General features: G+C 41.2%; 1 protein-coding gene across 1 annotated transcript in view; it reads left to right on the top strand.

Annotated features, from left to right (window-relative positions):
* TAFA2 (TAFA chemokine like family member 2) overlaps positions 1-22,212 on the top strand; it is a 1,231,988-nt gene that overhangs the window by 500,846 nt on the left and 708,930 nt on the right. Inside the window, exon 4 of the mRNA XM_078655863.1 lies at positions 11,888-12,092. Coding sequence (XP_078511989.1) covers positions 12,061-12,092 — 32 coding nt within the window. The 5' untranslated portion in view covers positions 11,888-12,060. The remainder of the gene's footprint in view (positions 1-11,887; positions 12,093-22,212) is intronic.

Here is a 22,212-nt window from a genome sequence, read left to right as displayed (position 1 = left end):
CACTTTAAAACAAACAGAAGTCAACCCCATCTGAAACACAAACTGGAGAAAGGAAACATGTTCCTCACAGCGCCAGGAGAATGTAAGCCATCTAAGTTATTCGAATGAATAATTGATGGAGCAAAGAGGGCGAAAGAGGCATAAAAGCATGTCGTAAATTCAGCCTTTGAAAGACAAGACATTATCATTCACACTGGCTGTAAGGGGGAAAGAAACCTCTGCCTCTTCTAATAGAGATGAGACTATTTCACCCTGAGTCCTTTGCTTCCATTTTCAGAGAGATATGGATTTATCAAGAGACACCAGCAGCATTAACAGGAAAAAACAACAGTTTAGAAACTGACACTCATTTTATGGCCGAAGAGTTTGAAGATACGCTAGAGCAGCTCTCCATGCTTCGATGATAGGTTTGGCAAGCGGGCTCATGTGAGCAAGGGCTTCCTTTAGGAGAAGGCAAATGTAATGACTATGGCTGCTGTCTTCTCGCATACAAGCACCCCTGCCGGCTTTGCCTGCAAGCCCTATGACGGCAATTCATTTATACTAGGTGATTGATTGTGCCTAGTAATCATTTCCATCCTCTAAAATGGTGTAATCTCGAGTTTTGTGTAACAAATGCTTGTAAAACCCTGCAGTGGGTGGAACCAGAACATCATTGCGAGAACATCCCCTGGCATAAATCCCATGACATCAAAATATTGCCCCATAGGTCTTAATAAAACAAAACCTGTAGCTAGTGGGAATTTTGTAATAGGAGTGTAGGAGGAGATATTTATGTCAGATTATATTTCTGTATATAACATTCTGACATACTGCCCCATGTAGTGGCTTTTCTTGGGTAACAATAGTTGATTTACACCACTTCCTGTCATTCCCGGGGGTCAAAGGGTGCGAGTTATATCTTGTAAACAATCTTAACTATACTTAATTGTCTGCTGAAATAGGGAAGCGAACGGCAGTGATATATGATATTGAGAATTATCATGATGTAATTGGGGTCTTATGAGATGAGCACAGCTTGCCTTAACTCACACATGGACCAACCTTCCATTTGTTAACCATATCTTGAAATCTCATAACAGGTATGTTTTCATTGTCTGGTCTGCGATATTACTTCCACTATCCCTGAAATATAGTGAAATATTACTACTGAAAGGCATTCTATGTCCTACCACCCGGGGCACTTGCCAGAATTTCCCAAACTGTGGGCCGCGAATGATTTTTGGTGCCAATAAATAAAGATGCACCTAAATTCTGTATTTATCTGTCACATGTTGTGTTGCACTTTAAAGAAAGAGATAAATAGTCAGGCTATCTCTCTTTCTGCTTATTTTTAACATGTGTGTTTTTTATGAACTCTCTCACTTTGCAGTCAGGGAAAGAAAAGTGAATTATGTGACAACCCTGAGGGTACACATGAAGTGTGAAAGGAAAGCTGAAGGATGTCATTTTTTCTTGCGGATTTCACTGCGTCACTTCTACAAGGCTTTCCTGCGTGGGAACGCCCATCCTACATACATTATACCTGACCCAGGTATAATGTGACACAGGGCTTTACAACGTGACACATTTCCCTAGATGAGTCATTTTTCTTGTAGATTTCACTGCGTCACTTCTACGATGCTTTCCTGCATGGTAACACCCATCCTACATACATTATACCTGAAGCAGGTATAATGTGACGCAGGGCTTTACAACGTGATGCATCTCCCTAGATGCATCACATTGTAAATGGGCCACAGCGTGGCGAATTATTTATGCTGCATCACAAAAAGTACCGCAATGGTGGCACAAAAGTGACGCATGGGATTGTAAATTTGCCCCAAAGAATTTAGTAAGATCAGAACAAATCAAGACACTTTGCTTGGTGATGCACAAACGATAAATATTCACTGAAACCCTATTTCCGCACATTATCATTTGTGTGCAATATAGTTTCTCTATAAAACTGTATGTCTGTGAAAATGTAGTGGCCATTTCAATGGAAAATGTGCTGTCTGCAAATAACAATACTCAATCACATAATGTTCTAGTCACATTAAAAAATTGCCCACCTCATGTCCAATAAAACTAGCTGTGTTTTGAAAGTTTGTCGTAATAAAAAGTGAGGCATGGTTCTAAAAAGTTGGGGACTCACTGAGCTACACTGCTTTTCTTGGCCATTGCCTTAACTGTGTGCAGTAGAATGTATATTTACAGTACAGATTCAGGTAGTAATTTTCTGTTTCCATGGACATTGGTAAGGGACATTATTAGAACACAACCTTGCTTCCTTCTGAAATAATTTGAACAATTCACCAAAGAAGAGACGCAGGCTATGATAATGTAATTATTGTAATGGCTGCCCTTGAAAATGAACACATTGAACACTCCGAGAATCGTTAATTGAATATTTTCAACCGAGAATGAAGTCATAGGGATATGAACCTTTTTTACTGGGAAATTGCATTTAGGAGTAAATGTAATATATGCTGTATAAATTAATATTTTTACATGTTGTATGATTTATAATGCGTATTAAAGAGAATTGTCTTAGATATTGTAAAAATTGTTTGTATCTTTTGACTGTATGGACCCGACCATATATTACTCTTAACTGAGCTCCAATTAACTTCAATATTTTGCTGTGAGGCGCGAGATTCTAAAAGGTCAAAGTGCTTCGCTGCTCTCTCCATTGAACAATCAGGTGAGAATCTTTGGTCTGGGAAAATGCTTGGGTTGTATTCCATCTGAAGGCTCACTGTGAACTCAGTATATAAATGAGAAGCTGAAGGCAAAGTCATAAGGAAAGGAAAGAGCTTAGTGTGGGAAAGAGGAAAACAAAGAGAAAAAGAGAAGGAAAAAATTAAAGAGAGAGGAAGGGAAAATGAGAGAGAAAGAAAGAGAGAGAGAAAGATAAAAAGGGGAAGTGAGAGGGATGACAGAGAGAAATAGAAAGTGAGGGCAGAGAAGGAGAGAGAAAGTGACAGAGAATCACAAATGTAATTTTTTGCCTGCAAATAACCCTACTGACAGCAAGCCCCAATGGGATTCAGTTTTAGATACAGGCGCCTGCCAAAAAGAAGTCTCCTCATCCTCCAGGAGCAGCGGCAGAGAATGTGCATGTTTTCAGTCTTAAAGGAGAATAGTGGCTGATTATTTTAATGGACATAACAAGATTATTATTCATAGAAAACTTTGCAACCTAGGGATGTAGTATTAAAAGTAACAGGTTTCTGTCCTGGCAAACACTACATGATGATACGGTCGACTTAACTCAACCTCCACAGCCCTGGGATTAGCCAGGTACGGTTTATGGTAACTTTTGTAATTTTGAGATCAGTTTTTATCTTTTTTAACAACTTTATTTTGAATTTTAAAGAATAAATATGACACCCATTACAGCTTCACCTTAATCATCATGTAATACTACAGTATGGGTGCCAATGAACAATGAATTTGGTGCCCCCGGCTTCCATCCCACAAGACCCATAGTGAACAGTGACATTCAGTCCGAATGTGCAGCTGATGGTGAGCTGTCCTCTGTGTCTTAGGAGGTCATTAACACACATCTCTGAACCCAGCAGAGTCTGCAACATCATCAAGTGCAACCCCCTGCTTTCTGCCATCTCCATATGTAGGTGTAGAAGAGCCGAATTTTGCAACTCTCTTTCAAACAGTTGCAGTCAGTTTTGCATGATATAGATCGAGACACCTTCCCCCAACCACATGTAGACCGAGGATGCCTGTGGCTGCTTCCACATATGGATGACGCTCAATTGCGCAGCCAGCAGGACATGAGAGAATAGCCTCATTTGGAGAGTCGTCATGGGCAAGACTTAATCTGCCCCTGGCTCTCCCAGGGGGACCAAGATTGGATTGTGTAGTGGTGAGATACTAGTGATGGAGTGTATCGTGTGGAGGACCTCAGCCCTGAATGCCTGAATCAGCAGGCACATCCTCTGCAGGACCCAAATACCTCGATGACAGAATAAACTTCCACATACCCAAAAGAAATCTCCGCTCTTCCAACCTCGCACTGGCTAAAACCCCACGCATCCACAGAGCCAGAGCAGGCAGAAGATCCTTCTCTCAAATTGCAGCCAAGACCTGGAACGAGGTACCAGCAGACATCAGATGCGACCCCTCCCTGAACACCTTCAGTAAGATCCTCAAGACCTGGCTCTTTGGATAATCAGATCGCCCGTCCTTGATAATATGCCCCCATGTTTCCTTCAAGGTGTGTATGGCCAATATTGAGTCATAGAGGCGTGTTTGTTTTGTGGGTAAAGTTCAGGATGTAGTGGTGGAACCATCAGATTCCTTTAAGATGGATGTTGTTGCGGTATAAAGCTTAGATTGGTGTTTCCTCCCTCAGCAGGGCTTTGCGAGCTGGAGGCCTTCCGGCTCAATGCAATACATGGCCGAACTTGTGGGTGTCCCGTTTAGTTAGAGTATACTTCCAATATGATACCACTGTGTCCTCAGATCCCCATCGCTATAAAAGTCTCTCAAAGTGGGGGAAAGGCCCTGGTCCTGGCTAAATGAATCTGTGTTTGATACACCTGGTGTCGGGGGGGTCTAGGTTGTTAGCCAGGGGAGTGAGAGGAAAGAGACATGTCGGGAATGACAGTCTCCCCCTGCACTAACAGTGAGCCAAAAGTTTGGCAGTCAACAGCTTGTTGAGATTAGTTTGTAAAAGGGATATTGAAGTAGACATCATTGCACTTATCTGTTTTTGGGCATAGTAAAAGGATTTAACATGGCACAATTTCCTTAAAAGATTTACCTTTTAAACAGGTGACACTGAAACACAAAATTACTGCTTTAATCATCACTGCGTTTCCAAAAACGTAATTATCAAAGGGACTTAGATACCAGCCATAAGATCTGTCAGTAGACTCTATGGTTCGAGGATATTATTTTGTCCCAGTACCTGAAACTTGGTCACAGGGTCAAGATGCATATATATTGCTAAATATTTCTTTCATGGCCAATTGATTGGCTGCGTACCTGAAACTATGAGCACATTTCTACATGTGTAATGCAGATTACTGCCCCCGTTAACTTACAGGATTCATTTATTATTAAGAAAGTTTGGAAAACAGCAAGTTATGTATTCCATTTATTTACAAAGAATGGCAACCATATTCCCATACTTTAATTTAAGAACAAGGCTTTTACCTCTGACAGTAAACCTTTAATTCACAGTTGTTATCAAGACTCACTTTATGATTCATTCTGTTAATTTTTTTTACCCGATTTCTCATCTACTGTTTTAGAATACCTGATATTTGTCATAATACATTATAGACACATCTGCAGCAAGATATTTGCAATCTGTGTCCCAGTTCGATGTGACCAGTCCAAGGTGATCTGCATCGAAAGTGAGAGAGTTATACCAACTGTGACACTATTAGACTATGGACTCAGTTCCTTTTATCAGGGTTTTTCCTCTAGGTATTCAAATGATTAATCAGGATTAACAATGATTTAAACGTTATTCTCCCAGTTCTGAACAAATGTCAATCTTTTAATGTTTGTTCAAAGCCACATATAAAGACAGAGCATTTTAAAGAAAATATGCATTATAAATAATTGCCATTATTAGATCGAAATTATACTACCATGCCTTCCTTCATGCGGGTATCAGTAGATTCCTGATTCATTGGCTTCACTGTATACACAACTAAGTTGTCAGATTAGTTTCAACAATTCCCTATTTTTCTCGAAAATCTGATCTGCTTTATCAACTATACTGAGTGACTGTTATCTTAGAGGTTCCATTTAAAATTCGGTGTTTAGTCCATATAAGATTTTACGTTAGGCAATTCCATTGTCTTTCCCTGGGACTCCATGCATACATCTTTGTACGACTACCTCAGACTTCAAATCTTCTCCTATTTATAGTTCCCCACAATCAGAAGCCAAAATGGAAAGTTGTTTATTTTCCTACTAGGCTAGAAAGTCTTGCAACAGCCTCCCTCTGTTTCTAAGGCCTATTTGTTCTCGTCTTAAGTTTAGGAAAAAACTCAAAACCTTTTGATTTAAATTTCAACATAAGCCAGGTTTTTCTTAGCACCAGGAGACCTAACGGTGTATGAGCACAAGACAAAAGTAACCGAACATAACAATATAATATAACATTACATAACGTGACCTGGCGAGACGTGGCTTCGCGTGGCATGGCATTGCATGACAAGGCATGACATAACATAACATTTGCAAGCATTATGCCCTACCCAATAACATGTTGTCCTATGTTATTGATTAACACTAAATAAGCAAGATTCTGAACACTGGACCTTCTTTGTATTCTGGAAATATGAGATGATGATTGTAACCCATACATCCAAGTTAGGTGTGAGAACTTCAGTGCTCTTTAAACAGTATATGGTATTTAAGAACATCTGTGCTTGCACCATAGTGTCTCGCAAAAAGTGTCAGCACATTGCATAGTCCATCACATTACCTTATGTGCCTGCTTCTTTATTGCTGCTCCAGTTATTATATTACATTTCTGTATAGGATTGCTGAACTCATTACATAAGTGGTGGTTGATCGCTCTCTCTTCATAGCCTTTGGAGACTTTAACACTTGGTTTGACAACTTGATGTTATCTATCAGAAAAGTATTATTAAGTCTTGAGTTACTTCCTACAATCTATACCAATAGGTCAACCAAATAATTGCCACTTTCTACCCATTCATTAAGGTAGACATGCCTTTATCCGTTGTTTGGCCCATCCTTCGAACACTCCTTCCAATCCTAATAAGTATTTGCTCTCAGCATAAGTCCAATATCCTACAGCACAACATCTATAAGTCCTTCAATTATATTTTATGTTGTGTTATTGGTCCAGAATCAATTTTCTTGTCTTCAGTGAATTATATCATAATTCACATAAATGGTGACATTGTTGACACGACTATTCTCCCAGATTTCTCACCAGCATTGAACACATGTGGCAGTGCAATTGTCTGAGCTTGCCTTCACCATCTGGGCTTGAGAGACTTTGACCTGAACCAGTGTTGCTCATTTTTAGCCAGGAAGAACATAAGCAGATAGTTACCCTTCCTACAGTCACGTCTCATAACTCCCACCTTAGCCTCTGATATTTTTATTAGCATTTTTGTCTTTGATAATATACAGCCACTGGTGAACACCATCTTTTCATATAGTTTTACTGTTTATAATTATGTGAAAGGCACCCAGCTCATGCTGAGAATATAAAGAGCAAGATATCATACAGCTACAGAATACTATGCTCCCCCGCTTCACCGAGATAGATAGGAAGATATCATTAAATTGTCTACTATTAAATGAGAACCAACCACACTTCATTGTTATCAGGTCCAATAGCAGACTTTGGACAGAGGACTGCTGGTCCTGGTAACAGAGCTGCATGTCAAGACCAAGGGTTACCTGTCTGACATTTCTATCCCAAATTGGCACAGTAATAATGGCCTATTGGCTTGATCTGACGTCCATAAAGCTCGTCCTTCCTTGTAAGATATTTCAACACAGGGTGGGCCAAGGGATGCTAAGACCCTTACCACAGGAGAGACAATCATTGATAACAAGCCTTTTCAATCTAGCTTCCTTATTCTGCCATTTAGAGATCCACAGCATAATGGGGCCAAATGTGTTACAATCCTCAATGTAATTGGATCCTAGCTCTTCAGGGCAGGCACAATGGGAAGCTGTGGAGAGGTCGAGCCATGTTGCCTTCCCACTTGGGCTTGGCTGAATGGCCTCCAAAACTTAATTCAAAGTTATGGAGATTTGCGACTAAGAACATCAACTCTCCTGTATATTTTCTGGAAGTAGGGAGAGAATAGATTTGAGAACATTGTGCCACCCAGACGTCACTGGGAATATGACAGCTGACCAGGGACACATGACTGCTAGACATCCTAACAGAGGTTAGTGTCCCAGAAGGCTTTCGAGTTTTTGCAAGAGGCCGCAGTGATTAGCTTCTCCCAATTTATGACAGACATCTATGTATGTCTACATTTAAGAGCTGATTCATAAACCCTATGGGATCCCGCAACTGCTTTGGGGTCTCTGGGTTTGGCTCCAAGCACTTGTAGTAACTGTGAGCTAGGGAGCAGGCTTCACGAAACCACCTGTTTGGATTCGTGCTAGCTGAGTGAGGGCAGACTTGATACATTTGCAGGTAGCTTCAAATGAGGGAACAACCATCTTCATCACTTCCTCATCCTCGAGACACCTTAGGAAAAGCTCCATGTGTTCTGATATTAAGGGCTCCAAAAACGGACAGAGGGCCGGATGGTGTCCCTGTAGATTTACTCAAATCAAATATGGACCTATGGGGGACAATCATTACACATATACTTATCGCTAGCTGTGATGCCCCTTTTTTAGCAACCTGGGTGTAATCTATTATCGTCCCAAGTTTTAAAAAGGGGGACTGCCAGGACTCCGGATTTTATAGGCATATTTCTTTACTGGATTCTCTGACCAAAGTAGTTGGTCGAATCATCCTAGAACACTTACATGAGTGGGCCGAGGATAATAAGGATTTATCCGACCTTCAATACAGTTTTCGTGAGGGCTTAGGGACGACCAACCAGAGTGTACATTTTGCTATTTTTGTGGGGAAATATACACTAACAAAGAAGAGAAGGTTGTTTTTAACGTTTGCGGATCTCCCCGCAGCCTTTTATTCCTTGATGCACGATAAGCTGTGGGAGATCGTTGAGCTTATGGTGGTGGATGAAAAATCATTTATTTTCTTAGGCGCCTTTATAGCAAAGATTTGGCCTGTCTGGTGATCGCTCTGCCCCATTCTCAATAAGCAGGGGGGATAAGGTAAGAATGTGTCCTAGCCCCCTTTCTTTTTAATCTTTATATCAACTATCTGGGTGAGGTGCTGCTTAAAGGCAATCAAGATTTCCCCCAGGTAACCGTTCGTCCTGTGCTCGCCTCCTGTACGCGGATGACGCGGTTTTGATTACACGCATGCAAATAGGCTTGCAGAGGGTGCTAGACATCTTTTCCAATTTTATGAGCAATTTAGGTCTCAGAGTCAATACCTCGAAGACCTGCATAATGAGGTGTGGCAGTGGCAGTCAGAGGTACAGGGACGTTTGTGAAAGGCCAGAAGATAGGAGCCACTAAGAGTTTTTCATATCTTGGTATACTCTTTAATCATAATGGCTCATGGGCCAAGGCTGTATCAGCAAAAATAATTGTAATTTCAAGGACAACTACTGCCCTTGCTAATTTTTCTAAAAAGCTGGACATGAGACCACCAGTAGAGCTCATTCAGATTTATAAAGCAAAATATATCTCCACTGTGATGATGGGGCAGGGGTTTGGTGTTTTGCTGACATCTATCCATTACAGATGGTGGAAAACTCTTTTTTAAGATACATTCTGAGTGTACCGAACAGTACATCTTCATATGTTTGTCATGCAGAGTTTGGTCTTCCATACATTGCTGATCTTATTAAAACTGAGCCAAATCTTCTGTGGCATAGAATCTGGTTAAAAGCAGAGACAAAGTTAAACAGGGACATCTTAATGGACAGTTTGAAATTGGAGGGGGCCCTAAAGATTCCATGGATTAGATATGTCAGAGATTTTATGTGTGATTTAGGTCACTTAGAGTATTTCACTGACCTGAGTACCATCCAGACGATCTCGAGAAAGGAGTTAAAAAAGGAGTTAAAAAAAGGAGTCTCTTCTGTTGCTGGTCACATTGAGAACGTCGGTGGAGATCATCAAGCCATCTGTTCAGCATAATCAGTTGATTCCAACTACTTTCAGTATCCAACCCTACCTAGAATTCCTTCCAGGGGGCTACAATAGGTTTTTACTGAACAGATTCACGCTGGGGATCTTCCACAGACTTGTCAGCCTTCCAAAAATGAATGATTGGGCCCTAGAATGACAAGTCTGCCCTTGTGATAATCTCCCTGAACAATCCACGATACATGTACTTTTATTTTGTAAAGTTTACAGTGAATTAAGGAAAGTATGGATAATATCAATTTAAAAATCTATGGGGATTAGACAATGTCGCCCGGTGTTCATTAATCTACAGTTCTTGGATAATGAACATAGAGTATGGAGGATATCAATGTTTTTAAAGAAAGTACTCTGGCAAAGGAAATCTATTGTGATCTAAGTATTGAGGTCCTAAAAGCTGCATTGGACTGATATTATTAATTTTAAATGTAATCTTGAATTTTATAATGAATTGTAAAATTGCCTGTTGTTATGTGCTTTTATGATTGTATGTAACCGCAATCAAATAAAGTTATTCTTGAGTTGACTTGACTTGACTGAGGTTTTGTAGCCTCCTGACTAATGTCAGCCCATTGGTGATGAATAGCGGGCAGGGATTTGCTACCTGAGGGCAGTGCTTCTTGCTTATCAGTAGTGCCATTGTTGCTACAACTGCTTTGTGCTCACTATGAGCAGATTCAGTGATCAGGCATTCTTCTAAGTATTTGACTGGGCCCCTAGATAATAACCCCAATGGCAGGAACATCAAGTGGGGCCTATAAAAGAAACCAGGAGCAGGGCCGGCTCTAGGCTCACGGAGGCCCTGAGCAGGGAGTGTAGGTAGGGGGCCCGAGGCCGCCAAATCCCGGCCAGGGGCCGCCATGCAAATATGTATCTAAGGATATATATTGACGTGGCGGCCCCTGGGGTTTGGCGGCCCTGTGCAGGTGCACAGCTTGCACATGCCTTAGGCCGGCCCTGCCAGGAGGCAAAGTACTAATCCCACTATGACTGGGTTCAGAATTCCCATGATAGGCCAACAGGTTTCTTACATAGATTAGGTTCTTAAGCTTTATCACAATACAATCCCCTTTGATATTTTTCCTGGAAGGATCCAGCCAGCTGACCCTTCTAACCAGTAAACTTTTGTCGCAATATGCTATACTGAATCCTCTATTCTTGCCTAACCATTGAGTAGCTTTGTGGTAAAACTGATTCACTGATCTGTCTGGTTTGCCCGCGGTGGCAGAACCCTTGCTAACACCAATACATAGGGGCTGGAAGATGATGGAAGACTGATGGTAGTACTGTTTGGCGATCTGTACTCACTGTGATTTCCACGTGTAGAGGGGTTGCTACACATTTGATTTGATACATGTTCACTGTGCTGAAGTGGTGTGTCCCAGGCGTCAGAAGCATCAGGTAGCCCTCATTTCTCAGTAGTGCGAATAGACTGGATTACTTTGCAAGAATCTGAAACAGGAATTGAAACGGGACATCCAAACAAACCCTGGCTAAAGGCATAGTTCTGGGTGAGAGCTGGTGCTAGGCCCTTAGTTGCTAGGTTAGTGGAATACGTGCTATGTTCCCAGATGCTTTCTCACTCATTGAACAGTGCATTGTACTCTACGTGGACTACTGTTGACCACTGGAATTTCTGCAATGAGGAATGACGAATCATGTTTATTTCCTAACTTTAATACTTGGCATCCGCACACTTTCTGTAGTAGTCTGTGCATCAGCGCTAAAATGCCACTGAGATTGTCATGCTGGCGCTGCCAATCAACCCACAACATTAAGAGCACCATTCTCTACTGGTATGTCATGGTCTTGCCCTTTGATGTGCAGGTGACTGACTTAACAGAAGCAGCAGGGAAAGGTGTCAATGGAAGTTACAGCAAAATGTTGATGACACCACTGATGAAAGCTGTTGGCGACGCAAATAGACATTTCACCAGCTTCAAATTTAATTTAGCTACCATCACTGCTTTTTTCAGAAATTGTTGCCCAGACAGATCATACAGAAATGTTAAATAATATGAATATGTACATCAACCTTTCACTTAAAGGGGCCAGGATCCCGCTCGTTGATCAGCATTGAAGCGAACAGGCAGTCTAAAAATAAATGCTTAATCGGTCTTCATAATTACAGATCCCACATGGAAAGGAGGAAGAAGGCAGTCGTGGTTCACGAGAGAGTTGTAAATTAGATTATAAGGCTCGGAGACCCTGTGAACACATCAGCCGAGCTGCTCCCTGCTCCTCGTTCAATGCCAATCTCCCAAGAAAAGGAATAACTCAAGGGAGCGTAATTACGCTTGACGTATGGAACTGCTTGCGTACACGTTCATTTGCAGGTAAGACGCTGTAGTTCAATCCTCGCCCTTAGGGGCTCTTGCGAAGCTGTGTGGTGCTGTATTTTTTATGAGCGGTTCTTGTTTACGTCTTCTGAAGAACAGTACAGGTGCGGTATTGCTGTAAGAGGGGTGTAACTGGCTGAAAGAAGATGCTAGGTTTAGTTTTTTTTCTCGTGTCATTTCTTTTATTCTCGAGTATGATTTGATCTTGTCTTGGCCGCATTGCTCATGAGAGAGTCTGGTTAACACGCCATTGGTGTTTCACCAAACGCGGTATGAACAAAGTAGCGCTTAGAGGAAGATGTGCGCTCTTGCGCGGCGCCAGGTGACGCAGTCTGTAGAGTTCTGTAACATCTGCATACTGATATTGGCGTTTTGATATTGTCCCAAGTACGAGTTGTACACGACATTGATTTATATATTGATATCTGTTTTCAGTGTTTATTGGCTTTCACTCATGTTTAATAGAACTTGTTGGGGCGCCCGTTTCAAGGTTGAACGGCTTCGTTTTTGGAAAAATAAAGTTGTTATGGATTGATTGGCAAGCACAGACGGGGTCCGTTGAAACTACATCACAGGCCTTTGCTCAGAACACTGGAGAAAAGGGATATTTACTCGCTCAACTTGAGCGGCACCAGGAAGGGACTGGAGGAGAAGACATGCAGTTAGAGATTACAAGAAGGAATCTTATTTAGAGTGCTGTTGAAAACGTGACTTTAAGCACCTCAGATCTCTGTTAAGACCTCCTGTGCGAGTGCGCTTTATAAGTTCATCACATTAAGATTAACATTAGAAGCCCAGAGCATTGAACGAGTGAACTCGAACCACTGATGTGATACAAGATATGTGGGCCTCCTTGCGGATGGACCCTGAAATGTCGCTAAAGCTGACACCTCACAGAGGTACAAAGACATTGGCCTGAGCATGGCCTCTGGTGTGTAAAGGCACTTTTGGACTGCAGGGGCATACTGTGTCGCCAGAAGGAAAAGGGAATGTATGACATTTCTGAATTAATATCGGTGAGGCTTCATACATGGTCACCTCAAGGTATAGTGATCCACAGCGTGGAAGAGAGGATGGAGGTTGTGCTATGTCACATACACCAGTACCTCAGGGATAGGAAGGTAGTAGAAGACATGAATAGTTGTGCAATATAAGTTACTGAAAGTCTGAATTTTTCTAAGCAACACCAATGAAATACTAAAAGTGTCTGTACAACAAAGATATGTAGCATTGCGTGCTGGAGAAAGCTATATGTAGGAAAATATTGTACAAACATTAAATATTGGCACAAGTGCACAAAAAAATGCCTGCATGCCTGGAAAGTTAATTAAAGACCCATTGAAATACTTAAAGTATGTAAGAAAAAAGTATTGTAGCAGTGTGTGCTGCGACAAATGTATCCCGGTGAGGTAAGGATTGAACAGTCGTAAAATGTGTTCTTAAACAGCACAAAGGTTAGGTAAAAGGAGTTTTGAGCGCCAAAACAGTTTGAAGGTATACGGCTTCAAAGCACAGTATAACTGCATGCTGACAGGATAAACATATCTTATATTTAACACCTCGTAGGTTAAACATCGAAGGTTTGCGTCAGAATGCAGCCGCCTTTTTCCTGGGAACAAATGTTGTGTTGTTTTGCTAGTTAAGAACGTCTTGACAGTGAATGGGCTGTAAATAGTTTTTGCCCCACTTCAAAGAGCAACTGAAGCTCTTTTTTGTGCAAGGGTTAGTATGTGGCCGAGTTTTTGCTGTAAAGAGATGTTATCAGGCTGTTTTCAACTTATCAAGGTCTGGACAGTTACTGTCCTGTAAACAGTGTGAAGCACTGTTGGTTAAAATATGGTAAAGTGATGGCCACAATAAATGACTGGCTGAAAGTTGTAATAGAAGGAGCTGTGGGATGAAAAACGAACTATTGTTGATCACCAATAGCAGAAGTGCGTGTTAAAGTGTTTGTAAAGTAGTTGCGTGAAGGATGTTAATGAAGATCGACCTGCATTGTGTGCAGTTTTGCACACATGAAGTAGTTTCATCTTTCTTTTGTGTCTTTAAAGATTGTTAGAAATGTGCGCTTTTGATGGTGGCAGCACAGTACACGTGTGATGATAGGACACGCTTACATGTAAGACAAAACTTTGACAAACAACGAAGCTCTTTGAAAGTAGGTGTAGAAATGTGTACAGGCAGGGAAAGTTAAACGAAGGCCCATTGGAATACTGCAAGTATGTGAGAAACTAGGACTCTGGCCATGCCTGCTGGACAAGCTTACAGTCAGCAATAAATGGCATGAAACAAATATTTGTGCAAGCACGCAAACAAATGCGTGCGGTCTGGGAAAGTTAAATACATGGCAGTGAAATTGTGAAAGTGTTTGAGAAACAGAAAAGTTTTTCTGCAACTGCATTGGTAAAAGTAATTAGAGATAGATGATGTTAATGTTTGCAAACGTGTGTGCGAATAGTAATCATTTTATAAGGTATATATTACGGTTAAAATCTTGCTTTGATGGAAAAATATGCACTTTGCCAGCAGGCTTCAAATGCGTGTTAAAACAAAGGTAAGCATTAAATATCTTTAGGGTAAAGAAAGGAATATAGCCCTGCATGCTAACAAATGAGTTTTGTTAAATGTGATCGATAAAGACAAGATTTTTTTTTTAAAGGAGTTGGAGCTGAAAAACAGTCTGAAATCATATTGTTTAGAAGCACAGTAGATTTAGATCAGCTTGGAGGTTCTAAATTGTTGGGCAAACAACGAAGATGAGCGAAAGTACGTGAACAAATGTGTGCAGATAAAGAAACTGAAAGAAAGGCCCAATGAAAAAAAGAAAGTGTTGTATAGGCAAATAAATGTAGCCTTGTGTATTGCTCTATAACAGTAGCGGCCCATGGTGGGAGTGCTGCTGGGCGCTGACGTGGGGCGGGGCATGGTGGTGGTAGTAAACTAAGGATTATGGCTGGTTGAAGGTAAGTAAACATATAAATAAATAAAACGAATTTCGATGTGCACGCTGCATCGCCAAATGCGATGCAGCGCGCTCAACGAAATTCGTTTTGCCCCTCCCCTGCCCCACGTCAGCGCCTAACAGCACTCCCACCACGGGCCGCTACTGCTCTGAAAATATTTCTTTAAATGCATCTGAAAAAGTTAGCAAACATTAGTTAAAAGGAGTTTTATCCTAACACAAGAACAAATGCATGGAGGTAGAGAAAATTAAATAAAGGCCCAATGAACAAAGAAAAGTAGCAATTAAATATTTTGTGTTGTTTCTAGATAAAAGTATGCAACTTGCCACCATTCTTGAATTGTTTGCAGAAAGAAAGCTTACATGTTAGAAATTGTTGGGCAAAGTATGGAGGCTCAGGGCCGGACTGGCCTTAGTGGGCACCAGGCGTTTCCCCGGTGGGCCGCCTTTTTTGTTACCGGTGGTCGGCAATATTGGCCCCCTGTAACAAAATCGTCCGAAACAGGCCCTAGCAAACAGCTCTGCTGCACCAACTTCCACCCCAGGGGGGGCCAGCCGAGCAGTTTGCCAGGGCCGGTTTTGGTTCCCAGTCCAGCCCTGATGGCGCTATGTGAAAATGTACACACTCACGTAAAGTTAAAGAAGGGCACCCTGAAATAATAAGTGCGTTATATTCAAACAAAAGTATGGTAACATTAGTAAAAAGGAGCCAGATCCCAACACTTGAACACATGCGTGTAGGTAGGTAAAGTTAAGTAAAGAGCCAATTAAATAATGTAAGTGTCGGAGAAACTACGAAATGTTGCAGTGTGTGCTGCCACGAATATTATTTTTCAAATGCATTTGCAAAAGCCATCAGAGATACATTGTATGAATGTTAGAAAATGGGTGTGTGAATAGTATTAAATAATGCGATTAGAAATCACGTTTCAAATTAATGGTGCACAGAATGTAAGTCAGTAAATATTTTATGTTGTTTCTCGATAAAAGTATGCAACTTGTCACCACGCTTGAAATGCATGCAGAAAGAAAGCTTTCAATTAGAAATTGTTAGGCAAAGTATGACGATGAGCAAAAGTACGCGAGCATATGCGTGCAGCCATGTAGAGTTAAAGCTCAATGAAATAATAAACGTGTCATATAAAAAAAGAAATGTAGCCGTGCGTGCTGCAGTGAGATGAATTCTTTAATTGCATCAGCAAAAGCATGCAAACATTATTGAATAGGAGTTGTATACCAGCCTTAACCTCATGAAAGAAGTTCCAGCCATAAAAGCTGATGGAGAAAAAGTAATGGGGCAATGGCATACTGATAAGAGAAGCACACCCCCAAAAAAGCTAGAACCAATAAAAACGAAGAAAAGCTAAAGTGACAAGCACGTGGACAAATAGAAAGAGAAGGCGGGATGTAAGCCCCTTTTAAGATATATTGAATACAATATATTTCACAAGCACATCACAAGCGCTGTGCAGGAAAAACCTAAAAAAGGGAGACCATAAATGGTCATCCTAAGTTGAGAACAGTGTTCATTCAAGCATAATACAATATTGTAACCAACAAATTCCTTCAAATCTAGTATTTGCAATCACCTAAATGAACTTCTTTTATCAAGCATCAATACTGAATCGAGGAAAGGACTTTCTTTTCAAGAAACATCTCATGTAATGTTTTCTTGTAACTCTTCTTGAAGTATTTTGTGGAGTTAAATAACACGTACTGTACTCCTTTCTATAGTACCCTCCAAATTCTTATCTTTCGTTTTTGCCTAATATGATAACTGCCATGGACATAAAAATAATCATAACTATGTGAAGATCGTAGAAAAGTCAGGAGAACAATTCAAATCGTCATTGGGCAAAGCAGAGACTAATCACGTATCAATTTTACCCATTTAAAATACAGAAAAAAATTTGATGATGCCCCAGGACATAACAACTTTTAGAAATCATCTGACTGGAAATAGTATAGCATGCAATTCCTTGGGGGAAAGAGTTAAGTTAACCCCTGAGTTCATAAATGTGGAGCCAAGCAGAGTTCCTGATGGAGAGAAATTGAACCAGGAAGTAAATTGTCTCCATCACACTGCCCGAAAGAAAGCAGGTTGTATTTGACAGGGATCAAAAATTAAGCCCAATCAAGAGACATTAGAGATGGGGCAATCAGGGAATCTTGTCTATAATTCCACAGAGACAAAGCACACCCTTTAAAAATAAGATTCTGATCCCTCACCAAAGAGATCTGGGGAGAGATGTCTTGTTGGAAGGATGAAGACCGATTGGGCCCCAGAAGACCCCAGAACAGACTTACCTTAGGAAGAGGGAACACTGCATACTGCAATGAAGATCGTGATTGTTACAGGGGCGAGATTCACTAGGAGCCAGAAGATAGCAACCGAAGGACAGGCTGCCTCGGTTTTACCAGCAGGGGAAACACTGGCTCCTCTGTTTAGCTTATAGGAGGAATAAACCAGCAAGTGGAAAGGAGTGTCTACAGACAAAATAGATTATAGATGGAGGCAAGACAAACCCCTGATTGTGACTATGATTTAGCTAATATGGGACATTGTTTCCCAGAAAACACAGACATGTACTGAGAGACCCTGATGTGGCCAGGAGACTTTGAATAAGAACATCTGCATGATAAGACTTTTTCTATGGAAGCAGAAATCATTAAAAAAATCAAGAATTAATGTGCATGAACTACCTGGCACTAGCTTTACTGATGGGGATCTACCACAATGTAAAGCTAAACAGCAATGTCAGAGGAAGGCTGGGCCAAAAAGCAAGATGTATTTTGTTTCCAGCAGAATGGATATGAATTGCAGATAGATCACAATGGGATAGGACGAGCATCCCAAAGAGAAGTAGTAAGCACTTAATATAAGTTACCTTCCAGTCTCTATCTCTGCAACCTCTGAATCATCAAAAGAAGGCATTGGTTGTAGAATGTATATGGCGAGTTTACAACTGTGACTAAAGCTGCTCCCTGAGAAAAGGTCTGTCAATGCCATACATCAGCTGATGCGTCATACAGAACTCTGTTGATTTACATTGATAGCTGGCCTTAAACAAGGTAAATAAATCAAAAGGGTGCACAGATTCAAATATTTGAATAGCAACAATAATTCTATCTGCAGTATTCTGTACTTTGTGGTTTTTCTTCAATATACGGTTTGGAAGAACCAGAAACAGTGAATCCTATAATCCAGAATGGAATCGATAATGAGTCACTGCAGATCGATGGCCACCCTATATAAGACAAAGGCGAATGTGCCACAGGATGCTATAGTGATACAATCATGATTAAGGAACCTCTTGCACCCAAGAGGTACATAAGTGGTCATTGCTGAATTTTAAATACCGTTTTTTTCCCCTCATTAACGCAGCTAGGTCGGGTGCCCTTTTTAAAGTTCCAAAATGCATGGTGCTAGACAGTGCCTCAGCTGAACCCCCATCCACCAGTTGAGAGAGAGAGAGAGAGAGAGAGAGAGAGGAACTCTGTTTATTTAGACCTTAGTCTTTAAACAATTGGATACAATTCAAAGCCCTATACAAGATCAGCTAAAAACAAAGAATACATCCACCAGTTGCTCCCAATCTGGTCCTCATTGCTGCCATGCATTGTTTTAAATGAACTGTCATGCCTTCCTGGTTAGTCCTTAAGTCAATGCCAGAGGCGTAAATGGCTACCCAAGGACTGGATGAGGTACACTTTGAAGAGGCTTGAAGAAAGGGATGAACCCTGTTGTACCACACAGGTGATTTGCAAGAGCTCTGAATAAAAAAGTGCAGCAGTTATGGCAAGGCCTTGATGTGACAATAAATAAGCATTGGCAAAGCCAATAGGTTTTTGCCTCAGCATAATGAATTGGCTTTGTAAATATGGTTACCTGTTGTACTGCAGTGCCACAAGTGAAATTACTAGCAAGAATATAGCAGAAATGTCAGGAGAAATGGGTATCATAGGGGTGCAGAAATGCAGTATGAAACGTTTAAACCAAAGGGGGTAAAAGGAGGTAGGGGTCACAGAAAGGCAAAGTTGAGGGATCAAATGGGCCGTCTATCAGTGGGAATAAGCAGTAGTTGAAAAGGAAGCATAACCCAGAAGGCATTTTTTGGGGCGGGCAGTCAAATGGTGCAATGGCACATCGGGAGGCAAATGAGAGGAAAACATATTACAGAAGGGTTGTAATGTAACCAGAACTGCCGCCTGCTGAACTGGGTATCTAGGTTCGAGTCTTGGCATTGACTCAACATCCTGTGATTCTGTCCAGTTCACTGAAACTTCCCAGGTGAATAAAAAAAAATGTGTGTTCATTCATTAATTTTTGGGGAAAAAGCCACGCTGAAAGAAGAAAATGTGAACTGTATCTGATGGTTTTAGATCGGACATAAATTTTGCTTATCTGCTCACACAATACCAATTTCATAACATGCCGCTTGCTCTCTGTCTGGGTTTCATTTTACTGGAAGGACCTGGCAGGATTGGAAGTGTCCGCCTCCGACGGCCTTTACTTGGTAACATGATTTACTCAACTCTCCAATTATATGTTTGCATTTTACTATGCAAGCAGAAAAAGTTGAGAGGGTGAGGGGAACCACCTTCTGGTTTGTATGTGCACTCAACAGTGTGTATGTCTGCAAAAGAGAATGTTATGATATGGGATTTTGTAGAACGCATTGCTGCTCAAGGGCTTCCCAGCGCTAGTAATCAGATTCAGTACAAGAAGCCAGAGGGTGATTTATTAGTACCGATGGAAGATCCCAGTCTTCAGGTTTTTCCTGAAGATTGTTTCTGTTTCCAGGAGTCTAAGTTCAAGTGGTTTTGAATGTCATAGATAGGGTGCCAGATGAGAGAAGCATCTACCACCCCATTTGGCTCTTTTAATTCTAGTTGTTTCTAATAGACGTTCAGTGCAGGATCTGAGGCATCTACTGGGGACATATGCACGCACCAAATCTCAGATTTTACCCGGGCCCTTATTGTTTATGGCTTTATGTTGCAGGCAAAGTGTCTTGAATTTGACTCTAGCCTCGATCGGTAGCCAGTGGAGTGCTTTCAAATTCTTCCCCACTGGTCCCTGAATTAGGACCTTAGGCAAAGGTCTAACTGCAGCATTCTGCAAGACCTGGAGTTTTTTGATAGCACATTTTCGTGCCCCTGGATAAAGAGAGTTTCCATAGTCTAGGCATGATGTAGCCAGTGTATGTATTACTGTCTTTCTTAGCGGCAAAGGGATAAGCTCCAGAATCTTGCAGAGCATTCTGAGTAACCCAAAGCAAGTACTTGCCAATTTATTTCCTTGGGTCTCCATGGTTAGCTCCCTGTCTATCCAGAATTCAAGGTTTTTAGTAGCAGAGCTTGGGACTGGTGACATACCTAGACAATTCAGCCAGCTATTTGGAGGCACAGGGACTGCTTTGTTTCTGAGGACCATCAGCTCAGTTTTGTCCCTGTTCAGCATCAACCAGCTGTTTATCATCCATTGCACCACCCTTTCTATTCATGGCACTAGATGCTCTGATTCGCCATTAGCTCTGGAATCGAGTGAGACCACCAGCTGTGTTTCATCTGCATATGATATCATGGAAATACTGAAGTCCTGAACTATGTCAGCCAATGGCCGCATATAGATGTTAAACAATGTAGGGCTGAGCGAGGAGCCCTCTGGCACCCCACAACTCAAGGGCATTGTATCTGAGAAGAAGTTGGCTTCCATGACTTGAAAAGATCTATTCGTTAGGAATGATACAAGCCTATCCTGGATCTCGATGTCCACAATACTAGTTTGTAGAGCAGAGTGGTTGACGGTATCAAATGCCGCACTTAGATCTAAGCGAAGTATGGCGGCTGAACTGCCTTGGTCAAAGGACATTTTAAATTCTTCTGACACGGCTAGCAGTGCAGATTCCATGCTTTGCTGTGCCCGAAAGCCCATCTGTGTAGGATGAAGACAGAGGTTATTTTCCAGACACTCTGATAGAGCTCTGTTTACATGTTTCTCTAGTAGTTTACCAATGAATGGTAAAAGTGGTATAGATCGTTAATTCCTATGTTGAGCTGAATCTAGTTTGGGTTTTTTAATAGAGGTTTGATTAGTGCGCGTTTTCAGGCTTTTTGGGACCTCATCTCCTCTACTGAAAGATTAAGGGTTTCCATTATTGATAGACACAAGTCCTCAATGACCTTGCAGAGTATATGGGATGGGCCTGGGTCCAGTGGGGAGCCTGACCTGATCGTTTCTATTAAAGTTCGTACGCTACTTTTATTAACGGATTGGAAACAAGTTAAGGCCGGAGTGGAGGAAGCACACACACGATCTCCTTCTTGGTATAACTGTCTCGATCCAACCTTGAATGGAGCTGTATATGTCCATTACTTTTTTATGGCAATAAGTGACTAGGTCATTACATTTTTCCTCCGAAGTCTGAGAAGTGGGGTTATTCTCAATTATGGTTGTTAGGGATTTAACCACTTTGAAGAGATCCTCTGACAAATTCTGAGCCTGATTTATTTCTTTAAAAAAATGTTGCCTGAGCATCTTTTATGTTGTTATGATAGATTCTAGTGCCCACCTTATAACTTGCCTTAATTTGCAGGTCGTAGTTTTTCCTCTATTACCTTTCGGCTTTTTTTTACAGTGTTTCCTTTGGGATGCTAGCTGTGCATTAAATCAAGGAGCCTTTTTGGTATTCGTTTTTGGTTTGAGAATCATTTTGGGGTGACCTTGTTCTATGATTGAATGATCCAGCTTTCCCAACTGGAGTATGCTTCTTCAATACGTCCCTGTTTCTTGGGAGCCGAAGAATCTAGAAAATCCCTCCAAGCTTCCGGGTTAAAACTTAGACCAATTCCTCAGTTGGATATTAATGGTGGAATGAAGATTTTTCTTCCCATCACCCATGTTACACAGTGCAAAAGAATGACCAAAGCACAGGTACTGGGGCGGATACTGAGATTTTGGGATCACTTTAAATGAATGGGTCAAGTATATGTCCTTTAATATGTGTACCAGAAGTTAATAATTGGGATAATTATAGTGCCTCAATTTCTTGTAACAGCCTCTTAACATTAAGAAGATTTAGATAATCAAAGTGAAAGTTTAGATCTCCTAGAATGCCGATTCGAGCTTTCTTCATCATAAAACTAGCCAAA

Source organism: Lissotriton helveticus, chromosome 1_1, assembly GCF_964261635.1.
Source record: "Lissotriton helveticus chromosome 1_1, aLisHel1.1, whole genome shotgun sequence".
Classification (NCBI taxonomy): Eukaryota; Metazoa; Chordata; class Amphibia; order Caudata; family Salamandridae; genus Lissotriton; species Lissotriton helveticus.
The sequence above is the reverse complement of the archived record's forward strand: the minus strand, read 5'-3'. Positions and strand labels throughout refer to the sequence as shown.